The sequence below is a fragment of the Ptychodera flava genome, chromosome 16 (assembly GCF_041260155.1).
Source record: "Ptychodera flava strain L36383 chromosome 16, AS_Pfla_20210202, whole genome shotgun sequence".
Classification (NCBI taxonomy): Eukaryota; Metazoa; Hemichordata; class Enteropneusta; family Ptychoderidae; genus Ptychodera; species Ptychodera flava.
The window spans coordinates 22,847,693-22,860,844 of record NC_091943.1 but is presented as its reverse complement, the minus strand read 5'-3'; the positions used below and the strand labels follow the sequence as shown (position 1 = coordinate 22,860,844).

At 36.5% G+C, this 13,152-nt stretch overlaps 1 protein-coding gene across 2 annotated transcripts in view; it reads left to right on the top strand.

Moving 5' to 3' along the window:
• The window catches only part of LOC139114338 (E3 ubiquitin-protein ligase UBR4-like), a 116,783-nt gene that overhangs the window by 95,972 nt on the left and 7,659 nt on the right, over positions 1-13,152 (top strand). For both annotated transcript variants that reach the window (XM_070675994.1, XM_070675993.1), the window contains exons 92-99: positions 113-193; positions 611-698; positions 1,369-1,450; positions 2,250-2,403; positions 2,937-3,062; positions 3,562-3,752; positions 10,635-10,707; positions 11,101-11,204. In XM_070675994.1, coding sequence (XP_070532095.1) covers positions 113-193; positions 611-698; positions 1,369-1,450; positions 2,250-2,403; positions 2,937-3,062; positions 3,562-3,752; positions 10,635-10,707; positions 11,101-11,204 — 899 coding nt within the window. The remainder of the gene's footprint in view (positions 1-112; positions 194-610; positions 699-1,368; positions 1,451-2,249; positions 2,404-2,936; positions 3,063-3,561; positions 3,753-10,634; positions 10,708-11,100; positions 11,205-13,152) is intronic.

The following is a 13,152-nucleotide window of genomic DNA, read 5'->3' as shown; positions in this document are numbered from 1 at the left end:
GATTAATTTTGTGTAAATTACAATAAAAGTAAATTGCCAATTTGTTATGGTTGACGTTTTGCATATTAACAACCTTTTTTTCTTCTTTTGTTTGTTTTTATTCCTGTAACAGTTGTTAGTACAGAATAAGATCATAAGTCTTGATCTGCCAGTGAAAGAAGTCTACAAGAAGATATGGTGTCCTGAAAATGAGGTACACAACAGTTATAGTATGGTTGTTTGAAGACATTCCCACTGACAGTGTTTTTCCAACTGGTGTAAGCTGAAAGGAAAAGATAATCAGATACTCTATTGGATTATATTCAAATTTATGTATTCACTGTTAGGGAACAATGAATGTGAATGGTATTTTCATGAAATGAAATTATAGTTGAGTTTGTTGTATTATCATTATTGTAGAAATTGCTTGTCATTTGATCAATCTGTACAAGAAAAAAAATTGCTAAAGAATATTGCAGTCTTGTCCTTTGTCCCTTTGTTGACATAAAATAATATTCATGGACCTTTTCAAGCATTAATGCAACAAATGTACAGTTCTCTCATTTGATTTGACAGTCAACTGAAATAAAAAAAACCCAAAAGTTTGATGTGTATTCACTTTCTCCTGCAGGGTGAGCCGATGCGTATTGTTTACAGAATGAGAGGTCTGTTAGGGGATGCTACAGAAGATATAGTAGACTCCTTGGATAACACCAATGGTGAGAAAAGTTACAAAGTTACAAAGTTACAAAGTCCATGTATGCTAAAATGTTCAGAGTTTGAGACACAGGATTTCCTATTTGAATGTGTGTGTGGTGAATTATCATATGATGTACGTGGTTGCTTGAAAGGCCTATGAAATGGTCTTACATACAAACGTTGGACTGCTTCTTGTGACCCTAGATGTGATATGTTAATTTCTGTCATTTATTTAGCGTGTCTTTGCTAGATTGCTAGACAAATAAAAGTGTGAAATTGACACTGACCAATTGACCTTTTTCTCTTTTCCAACGATTGCCTGATCTTTAAGTATAGGGAAAAACATTTCGTTGACTGTTTAAGTGTCTTTATTCAAGCACCACATACAAGATTGTTGTAAAACTACTTCCATACAGTAAATTGTGCAAATTTACATGCAAAGGAAGTGTAAATCTTATTTTAAAAATGGCAGGTTTTTCAATTTAAAATATAGTGAAAGGTCGCATAGAGGAACTGAAAATGCAGGTTTTGGCATCATTGCCACTATCAGGATACAAATCATCATAGACAAAGTCAAAGGATGTTTTGAATAACAAAGTCTTGTTGTCATTTATTTTTAACTCACATGGTTATCATTATAATTCGAAACCAGAATATCATAACATTATAATATTCTCCCTTGTATAACAGATGAGGAGGTTGACCATGAAGAAGTGTACAAAATGGCTACTATCATGGCAGAATGCGGAGGCTTGGAGGTTATGTTGCAAAGGTAAGCTACAAAAAATCTCACAAGAAATGCTGAACCCTTTCACCACCATAGTTTTGTCCCAAAACCATTGTTAATAGTGATGAGTGTGGACATATTTACAGGGAATCGGGTGTGAACAGTTTAATGCACTGTACTTTTGATTTACGTGATATGCAGATACTACTCTTTTCATAATGACAGTGATTGAGTGTGAGGTAGTAGCTTGTATAACTGAAGGTATGACTGTGATGTTACAACATATTATATTACCATGCCCTGTCCATTGCGTTTTAATTGGTCGAGCTGCACCACATGACTGCCCACAAATACACAGTAATGGTTTGTTTTCATGCCTGTCAATATGAATAATAACGTAAACATAGTAATTAATCAACCACAAAATAAAATGTAGCATTGTGGGCCAAGTTTAGACGCATTTTTTCAAACAAATCTCCGGATTTGCAAATTTTTGCAGCGCGCGCACTACTCACAGACAGGTTTTGGGGCCCTGTTGTCATTTGCACAGGAAATTTTCGTAAATTTTGACGGTTTTTCGGGGTTCGTTGATAATATAATTGAAATAACAGACTCCGCACTGACCATTAACGTTTATTTATGGCCGCGGGCTCGAGGAAAGCCAAATTAACGGGCTCGGCAAGCCTCACCCGTTAATTTTTGGCTTTTTTCTCGCCCTTGCCCATAAATAAACGTTAATGGTCAGCGCGTCGTCCGTTATTTCTATAAGATATAGTATGGAGGGAGCTTATTATACAATTTTTGTGACTCAACATTTCAACTTTGATATTTGCTATTACTGCAGACTCGCTGTCATCAAGGATCTGGTACGTGGCAAGCAACTGTTGACTGTGCTGTTGAAGTTGTTCGGTTTCTGTGCCAAGGTCAAGGTCAACCGTCAGGCACTGATCCAGCCCAATATGAACACCATCAACATCATGCTAGCTGCACTGAACATGGTAGGTCGTTATTTTTGGTTTGTGAATGAGACATGCATTACCATGGTAGCCAAAATAGAGATATCCCCATCCACGGTCATATTTGATGTTGAGACGGAAACCAAAAGAAGTCTTGTCTGTTATAGTGCATGTGCGAATACTTGGGCTTCTCCTTTGTTTGTTAGAATTCTGCTGATCTTAGGGTGCCTTTATGATTAATAAATACAATCGTACTCCCTAGGGTAATGTTAATTTGTAGGCCAGACAGTTTAAACAATGTTGAATCCTAGAATGGTTTTACATTGTAAAGTCATAATAATCTGTGTGTCGGTACTGCCCATAGCAAGCAACATAAACAAAGAGAACGAAGGAGTGAGACAGTTTGTAAATTTCCAAGTCAACTTTATTGGTGTTTTTAGCCAATGTTACATCAATAGTAACTTTATAGTGGTCAGTGCATGAAAGAATTGTGATTGTGATGTGTACTGCATGATCACTATCTGCCATTTTGGGGAGCTACAGTATCGATGGCACTATATTTTTTCATCATTCAGATTCTAATAACAGCAGAGACAGAGCAGGGTGGAGGTAGTGGTGTTGCGCAGTTGGCTCAACAGCTTATGGAAATCATGGAGGTTGTACTCCAGGAAGCCAACCAACAGCCAATCACAGACAAACCAGTGAGTTGTCCTTGATTCTTATTGGTTGAAAAGTACAACTCAGCCTGATAGATTGGCAAAAATTTGACGATAACGAGTCTAAGACCCATATTATGTTAGGCACATTTACAAATGAATTTCATATTAATGATTGTAGAAAGTTTATCATATCAGTAGATACTGTACATTGACAATGCAAACTTTTCAAGCAGCTACCAAACGTTATGATAAACCATGCAAAGTGTGCTACAATTAACAGAATTGGGTGAGGAGCTGCTATTTCTGTTTATTTTGCAAGAATATAATGACATGTCTTCTCATAAAAGGTCAGTTTTCAATCCCTAGTTCTTGTATTAATGGTTGTTGACATTGGCTGTGTATGTGATTTGAGTCATTTGTCCTCCTTTGAAAGTTGTGCACAGTTAGTCACTTTGCTCAGAGATAAAGCTGATAACAAACCTGCCCCTTTAAGTTCTAAGACTGTTATGTGTAATCTCAATTTCTGTTTATCGCTTTCCAGACATCTCTCTTATTGTTTGGTGACAAGCAACAGCTGGTGATGCTGTTGGATCGAATCAACAGTGCATTTGTCAGGTCCAATGCCAACGTTCTCCAAGGTTTGATGAGGCTGATACCATATCTCACGTTTGGTGCCAAGGACAAGATGCAAACTCTCATCAACTTCTTCAAGCCGTACATAGCTTTCAACAAGTAAGTCTGTCCTTCGCTGTCACTTTTTGTGTGTTCAATACACAAGTCCGGCAGCCAGTGGGGTAAACCTTGCTTTGTGGTCTTAAGTTTTTTTCTTGGTGGATTTCGTTTGTCAAGACCACCACAAAAAAGAATTTAATTACTGGCCCTCTGTCAGCATTGAGCAATTTGAGAAAATTAGCATAATCAAAATGGCCGCCAGCCTATTGCACTTTGTATGAGAAAGAAGACTCAAATGGCTTTATACATGTTGTAACTTTGTTTTTCTCGTTTAATCACCAAGTAGTTGCTGACGGAAAACTGGAACATAAATATTTGCATATATTATTTGAATGACATGCTAATTTGCATAATTTCAAGATGGCGGCTAGCTGTAAACATGTCCGGCAGCCAGCTGCTAGTGGTGTAAACCTTGCTTTGTGGTCTTAACTTTTTTTTCTTGGTTGATTTCGTTTGCCAAGACCACCACAAAAAGAAGTATACCTACTGGCCCTATGTCAACATTGAGCAATTTGAAAAAATTAGCATAATCAAAATGGCTGCCAGCTTATTGCACTTTGTATGAGAAAGAAGACTCAAATGGCTTTATACATACTGTAACTTTGTTTTTCTCGTTTAATCACCAAGCAGTTGCTAACGGCAAACTGGAACATAAATGTTGGCATTATATTATTTGAATGACATGCTGATTTGCATAATTTCAAGATGGCGGCCAGCTGTAAATAATTCTTTGTTAATCGTAATTCTACATTATTATCATTTACTGTACTTTGTGCAGTTATTTTAACACAGTAGCTTTTACATCAGTTTCAATAGTTGCACGTACATAAACTTCTTTTTCTGTTGCAAATTTAATGTTGTTAATCAGACATCTAAGCAACCGACTAGTTTAGCCTTCGCCCATTGTCGAGTACTTGTCTGTTTACTTGTAAAAAGATATAAACTGATGCGGACAGTGTTCTGGTAATTGTGTTTCACTCTCCCAAGAGACTCTGTTATGTTTCTAAGTAAGTTAGTGATTGTTATGCCTTGGCTAAAACCAACCTGAGTTGTGATTTTCTAACCGAAACAATGATTAAGTAAGGTGGGAACTTTTTCCTAGCTCGACATTGAATGCATTTGATGTACATTTAAGAAAAAAACGTTGTGATTTACACTACTTTCGAGGTTGATATGGAATCTGCTGACATAGCATTGAATCCATGATTAGCCACACTTTGTGTATCAGAAAAAGACTATGGGTTTGGAGTACAATAACTTATAGAAGATATTTCCGAAGTTACTCAGGTTCTCTAAAGGTAAAAAGGGGAAGGCGGCTCAACACACCATACTCTATTTGAGGATGTTCAATGTTCAATTTTTTCGTATGTTACTCTTAATATGTATATTTTTGGGGGGTTTAATTATTTTTTGATGTACTATGACGATTCGTCGTTCGGTCTGTGGTGTCAAAAATCATTTGTGATCCATTTTAACGTGCATTTCGAAACTCTTAAATGTGAGTTCTTCTTCAGTCTCTTAATATTATTATCCTTATTTTGTTCGTGTATGACCTCCAGAATTACATTTATTCATTTAGTAACGAAACTATTATTGATATATTTGGATCTGAATCCAACCCATTGTGAGATTGTATATTTTCATTGTCTGTGTATGGCCTGTTTTCCTTTGGATGTTGTTGAACTCTCTTGTTCTTTACTTATGTGTTCATTCGGGGTTTTTTTCTCTTTTTCGTTGATCCTTTGCGTTGATTTTGGCTCTTTCTACAAGTAATTCATCTTTTAAGTTTTGTTTCTCTTGTATGCTATTATTGGTTTTTTTCATGGAACAAAAGCTGAAGACGTTCATCGCTTTTAATTATTTTCCATTTCATCGTTAGTGCTATTATATTGATTGTTCTAATTTGTGGACTGTATTTGGTTGCGTATGTATATTAGTTTTGTTATTATTGATTTTCCCTAGTTTGAGGTACGATTCGCACTTTGTGTGCCCAACTTCCTTTTTCTGATTGTGCGATTTACGTGGTCTTCTAACCTTGTTTTTGTTTTGTTTTTGTTTTTTGTTGAAAATTCAACTTTCTTGTCAAAGTCTTGGTTATTATTATATGTTGTTACACGGGCATATCTCAGCAATTTACCTTAATTAAACCAGTAAAAATACCTTTTTGGGTCCGATGGTCAGTTATTTTGGTGTGAGTTTTTGTGTAGAGAATTCTCCCTTTATTGTATCGTTGACTCTGTAAATCATTAATGACACTTTGAGGAGAATACTCTATTGTAAATTTGAAAGTTCAGTGTAACTTCTTGATGTTAGCCATAAATTCACATTCAGCTCAGTTTCTGTTCCCGTATAGATCATGAAAACATCATCTCTGAATCGTTTCCAAACGGAAAGTCTGCTTTTGTGTAGTTTAATGACCTCAGTTTCAAGGTTGTAGAATGTTGTATCAGCGATTTCCGGCAAAACTGGTGAACCCAGGCTACAGCCACAAATCTGTTGATAGACGTTTCTGTTAAATTCAACCGTGTTATGTTGCAGAAATATTTTTAGTCATTCTTTAGTAGAACGCTTTGATCTTTTCTTTATATTTTACAGCTGTAATTGATAGTTGATACTGAATCAAGTGCGTTTGTGACAGCTTGCTTCAGTTTGAGGAGTATTTGTGTACATCGAGATTACATCCAGAGTGACTAGTAATGCATTATGTTGTATTGTTATCTTGCTTAGTTTGTTGGTAAAGTCCGATGCGTCTTTAATGTACATTGGCTGGTTTTGTACAATCAGTTTTAAGAAATAGTCTATCTTATGTATTCCGATATTTTGTGTGTTTGGCTAGACCAGCCATAAGTAATTTGGACCGTGACGACAAATGAATTTTGCTGATGCTGGTGACTTTTTTGAATTTTTGGAGTGGATACTGCGTTGGTGTGCATATTATGTGTATTCAAGGGATCATGATATTTGAACGTATCATTTGTCTATTTGTTTATTTTAGTACATGTCCGTGTAGTTTTCTGTTTGTGTTGTCGCTGTCATTTACATGCACTTTTGTATCGTAATCTCTTTTGGCTTAAAAGTCTGTGACTTTCTTCAATATAATCTGTTTAATTCGATATTGCTATTCCATTCCCCTGTCTTTATCGAATGGTTTTATGGTAATGTTATGGTTCAATTTGATAGTGTTTTAATGGCATTTTTTCTGCCTTTATTATGTTAGATTTGGTTGTATTGAAATGAATTTCTGAATTTTCCAGGAATAAATTTTAAGCCTCTATTCAATGTTATTTCAGGAGTTAACACAATTGGAACTAATTTGGGATAATTGGATGGTGACGTAATGTCGATTGAATCTTCAAATGTAATCTAATCTGTTTTTCTGTTATATTACACACTGGTTTTTATGAGTAATTTGCGATACTACAACATTCAGCTATATGGCACCGAACATGTACACTTTTCAGAAATTCGCAAAATATGAAAATCCAATTATCCAAAATTAGTTCCAATCGTGCTGTTTATATTCCGAGAGATATTTTAATACATTTAGTGTTCCTAGGGATTTGTATTTGGTACGCCTGTTTGCGTCTTACTTTTTGTTTGTTTCTTTAATTAATTCTTTTCTTTCGCTTCCATTATCAGAGAAGATTTCCACAATCTGTTAAATTTTTTCTGTGTGTATTTTGAATATGATGGCGGCCTGGCCATCGTATTTCAATGGTTCTTTGGCTGAAAAATTTGGTGGCCCTGAAAAATAGCCCTTTGGTTTGGTTTGGGGAAGTAGTTTTTTGTACGTAACAACTTATATTTTGAGTTTATGTGTAAGTTGTTATTTGACTTCTTCTTCGAAACGTTCGAGGAGCTTCTTTGCTTGTTGTATTTGGTCTCTTTCTGTTAGAGATTGTATTCCTTGTAAGAGCTGTTGTGGTATTTTCGTTTGCTGGTTATTGGACCGGTTATATTTGTGTTCGGGCACGTGTATAATGTTGAGAGAGCTGTATGAAACACGGAGCCTACTTTTACCTCGTTGTAAACTTTTTGTTTCGCCATAGTGTCCAAACACTGTGTCCAAAATTATAGAAGACGAAAATATTAAACATATTACGAGTAACATAGGAAAACACTGAATATCTGCAAAAGTAGTATGGTGTGTGGAGCTACCTTCCCCTTTTCCGCACCAATTCATTTAGCATTCATTGTAGCATTGTTTATAATCTACTTTGGTACAGTTCAAGCTTTCCTATAAAATTTGGTTTATGTGTTAATTTATGAAAATGAGTATTTAAAAATGAGTATTTAAATTTATTCATCTATGATTACTAACCCTTTTTTAGTTGAAGCACTAATAGAAATGTGCTTTTACTAGCAGACTTTAACAATATAAAGCCTACTTCTACTGCTTCCAATGGTAATTTGTGATAATTTTGTGTTAATTTATGCAAATTAGTATTTAAATTTATTCATCTATGATTACTAACCTTTTTTTTGTTGGAGCACTAATAGAATTGTGCTTTTACTAGCAGACTTTAACAATATAAGCCTACTTCTACTGCTTCCAATGGTAATTTGTGATAATTTGGCGGCCATTTTGTTTATGCTAATTATCTAAAATTGCTCAATACTGACAGAGATCCAGTAACTATTTTTTTCACTTTGGTCATCTTGACTAGCAAAATCCAGTTTAAAAAAAACTGAAGACCCTAACACAAGGTTCAGGACAAAAAGTGGATTTGGCTGCCGGACTACACCATTATATGACATATGTAGGTTTTAGTGACCGGTAGGCTGTTAATGCTAGAACAAGCACCATTGATTAAAGGTCTGGTGAAATGCCCATGTTGCAAAATCACAAAAATACAGTTGATGGTTTATAAAACAGTTGCATTCATTTCTTTTTTCGTTTAGCGCGCGTGATTATGAAATATGGCAAAAGAAAAATGCAATGTGGGCGTGTCCCCCGAGCCTCTCCAGTCGACTTTTTTCGGCTTTCCGAAGTTTGCCCGACGTCGTATCTCATAACGGGAAGTGAAATATTTCACACCTCCATAAGCTCCCCACGGGGGGTAACTTCTAGGGTTTCCGCTTACATGATCAGGACAGTGTCCTCCTTCACTTTGGGAAGACGTTGTTCTTTTTGATGGCTGTGACAGCGGCAAGAACATGAACGGCTCAACTGTAAACTTTTTCAAGTTCCCGTCAAGTGTGGAGTGTTTGAACCATAATGTGCTTGTCTCGGCTGGTTCGTACGATCGGCCACGGTCCCGCGGCTGAGCCTGCCTCGCTACTCGCTACACAGAAGGTTGGGACCGCAATGCAAGTCAACTGCATGAACACCAACACTGAACATTGTGACTGCCATTAAAGTGCACTAGTCTACAACACGGAACGTCGTGACCGCAATGCAAATCGACAGTAAAAAACGTAAATGGGACCGTGATTAAAATGCACTACAACTACGACACGGAAGGTTGGAACCACGATGCAAATCAGCTGCATGAACAGCAACACTGAACGTTGAGACTACCATTAAAACGAACAACAACACGGAACGTAGAGATCATGATACAAATCATGGAGGTAGAGTCCTCCATGATACAAATCGACAGCAACACGGAACGCGTCGTTGGGACGGCAATTACTGAGGCTAAATTGAAGAACAACGGGGAATACCGGACCACGAGGAACGCGATGCAACTCGACCACAACATGGAATGTTTAAGACCGTGATTAAAATGCACAACACAGAACATCTAGACCGCAATCAGTGTGAATCAACTATAACACCGAACCTTGTTGCCTCGATTCAAATGCGTATGTCTGCTATGTATAGCAAAAGTTTCAATTCTCGCGAGCGAGCATTCCTATGCCCGCTGTACACTGGACAAAATGACTTCAAATTTATCACAAGGGCTCGATTGCGTGTGTGTAAGTTTCAATTCTCGCGAGAGCCATTTATGCATGCTGTACACTAGACTAGATGACGTCAAATCTCTCGCGAGACTTGGCTCGATTGCAAATACGTACGACGCGACGGAAAGAACGCAATAATACGGAAGTAGACACAGTTTTTGCGAATCGCCGAGAGAGAAGCGCAGATTAAACAAAAGACTAAAAAACCACGTTTTTTCTTTATTTACCATATTTTTTAAACAAAAATCAGTTTCGCCACTGTGGCGAATTAGGATCGATTTTTTTTCGCCACTTCGGATTTCGATTCGCATTGGCAAACGTGGCGAATGGGCAGCGCGAACCCTGTTTTGTTAGCGGATACCGGGCAGAGATAAGGCGGCGTTGGACCGCTATTCGATGTAAATGAACACACCTGTGACGTCACAGACGGCCAACCTTGACTCCCGCTGAGGGCGTGACCTGAGTGTCGCAAAATGACCCCATGAAAGCCGCGCATAGAAATATCAAAAAAATTAACACTTGCGCGTACTTTTAGGTTGCAATTTTGTTGCGAGTGTAATAGTATTGACCTCCTGGAAGATATTCTGTCACACGACCGGGACCATTTCACCAGACCTTTAAAGAAACCCATTTCCGACATTGTGTCTTCTAAAACCAGAGACATTTTAATTAAATCTATAAGTCAAGTGTAGAATTCTTGGAAATTTCAGTATGTACTGCTTGTACAGTGCATGTAGTAGGACATTTGTGTGCATGTAAATTTTTTATATGCCAGTTGCCTGTCATATACCGGTATTTGTGCTATTTGAAGGCGTACTTGTTACCTTGTCTTGATACTGGAGTGCGTGTATACTCCCGCATGGTTTTTTTCCCAAATGGGAGAATTTGATGCAAACCTTAGCATGGGAATATAGTGAATATTTTCTCACATGAGAAAATATCTGAAGGTTTTGTGGTTTTTTTTCACTGTTTCAGATTTGATGAGGAGCACACCCAAGATGAGGAAGTGTATTTGGACTGTTTCTGTGTTGTTGCAGCAGGCATCACTGTAAGTATGTCATAGAACTATTGTAAAACATTGTGACATCCACAAAGTGAACCTTGGATAGTAAGTTAATTTGGGACTGTGGTTAATTCATACCTTATTTTATGAAATACAATTGAATGTCCAGTTATGAGTATGAAGGTAAAGTGTAAAAGAAGTGGCACACAAATTCTTCTGAGTTGACCATATTGACATCTTATATGATCTGAAACTGTATTTGAAGTTGCCATTTAATATCATCGACTTTGAGCTCAGATGAGCTGACCAGCCTGCAGTAGTACAACAGTTTGCATCACTGTCTCAAAATGTGAAAACATCACAATTATTTTTCAGAAAAATTACAGACTGATATATAACACGCAATGTAATTTTCTGGGTTGTGTTAATGTGTTACAGAGCAATGCCAATGGCAGTGAACTAAAGAACATGATAATTGAGAGGGAGATTGTGAAGAGTGCTATAGACTACATGAAAGAACACACACCAAGAGTTACTCTGAGGTAGGAATTTAGGAAATAGTTTTATCAATGGAAAATCTAAAGTTCATTGAATGGTGCAGTGGTGTTGTACATGTACTTGTCACAGTGTTGCTTTAATTGTCAATTATCTTTGCACAGACTACATTGTAGCCAATATCCATATTTTGTCAATTGCAGTATTCACCAGCAATACTCTGTTTTGTCGTGGATTTTTAGCTCCGCTGTCAGCGACGCTGAGCTTATCAAATAGGTTGATTTTCCGTCGTCGTCCGTCGTCGTCGTCGTCGTCCGTCGTCGTCCGTCAACAATTGCCTTCTCCTCTGAAACCGCAAGTCTGATTGCTTTGAAATTTTATATGCAGCTCACTTGGGGTAACCTCACTTAAGTTTGTTCAAATCGTAGTGAAATTTGCATATTTGTATTTTTGGGGCATTTTTTGGTGTTTTTGGTAAAAAAATCTTCTTCTCTGAAACCGCTTGTCTGATTGCTTTGAAATTTGATATGCAGTTTACTTAGGGTGACGTCAGACAGATTTGTTCAAATTGTGGTGAAATTTGCATATTTGTATTTTTAAGGCAATTTTTGTCATTTTTGGTAAAAAAATCTTTAAAAATCTTCTCCTTCAAAACTACCAGTCAGATAGCTTTGATATTTGGTACATATGTCCCTAGGGATGATCTATTTCAGATTTGTTCAAATTGTGCAGAAATATGCAAATTTGCATTTTTAAGGCAATTTTTGCGATTTTTGGTCAAAAAATGCATTTCTCAAAAAGTACTGGTCTGATAGTTTTGAAATTTGGCATACAGGTTTCTATAGATGAACTAAGTAATATGTTGAATTTCTGATGAAATCTGTAATTTTGTATTTTTGGGGCAATTTTTGCCATTTTTGGTCAAAAAACGTGTATTTCCAAAAGTACTCATCTGATAGCTTTGAAACTTGGTATACAGGTTTCTACAGATGAACTAAATGATATTTGTTGAAATTATGATGAAATCTGCAATTTTGTATTTTTGGGGCAATTTTTGCCACTTTTGGTCAAAAAATGTGTATTTCCAAAACTACTCATCTGATAGCTTTGCAATTTGGTATACAGGTTCCTACAGATCACCTTAATGATATTTATTGAAATTATGATGAAATCTGCAATTTTGTAATTTGGGGCAATTTTTGCCATTTTTGGTCAAAAAATGTGTTCTCAAAAAGTACTGGTCTGATAGCTTTGAAATTTGGTATACAGGTTTCTACAGATGAGCTAAGTAATATATATTGAATTTCTGATGAAATCTGTAATTTTGTATTTTTGGGCAATTTTTGCCAATTTTGGTCAAAAATTGTGTACCGTATTTCCAAAACTACTCATCTGATAGCTTGAAATTTGGTATAGAGGTTTCTATAGATGGACTAAATAATATTTATTGACATTATGATGAAATCTGCAATTTTGAATTTTTGGGTTAATTTTTTCCATTTTTGGTTAAAAAATATGTTTCTCAAAAAGTACTGTTCAACAGCTTTGAAATTTGGTATACAGGTTTCTATAGATGAACTAAATTTGATCTTTTGAAATTATGATGAAATCTGCAAATTTTATTTTTCAGGGCAATTGTTGCCATTTTTGGTCAGAAAATTTTATTCTCCAAAAAACTACTCATCAGATAGCTTTGGTTGATATGTTCTTAGGGATGATCCAATGTGATATATTCAAAGTACAATGAAATCTTCTATTGTGTATTTTTGCAGCTATTTAAGCCACTTTTTTCTGGCCACTGCATTGAGCTATCAAAGATTTCCACCTACTTCATCAACATGTGTCAAAAATAGTTATTCTCTACATAAACACAGCGGAGCTATATCGGCCGCTAGGTCGCTTGTTGTGATGTAAATACATAACCACCGTGGGGCAGTGTACAGGGTACAGGTTTCACTAACGGAGGATGGTGAGTTGGAGACTCAGGCCAGAGTA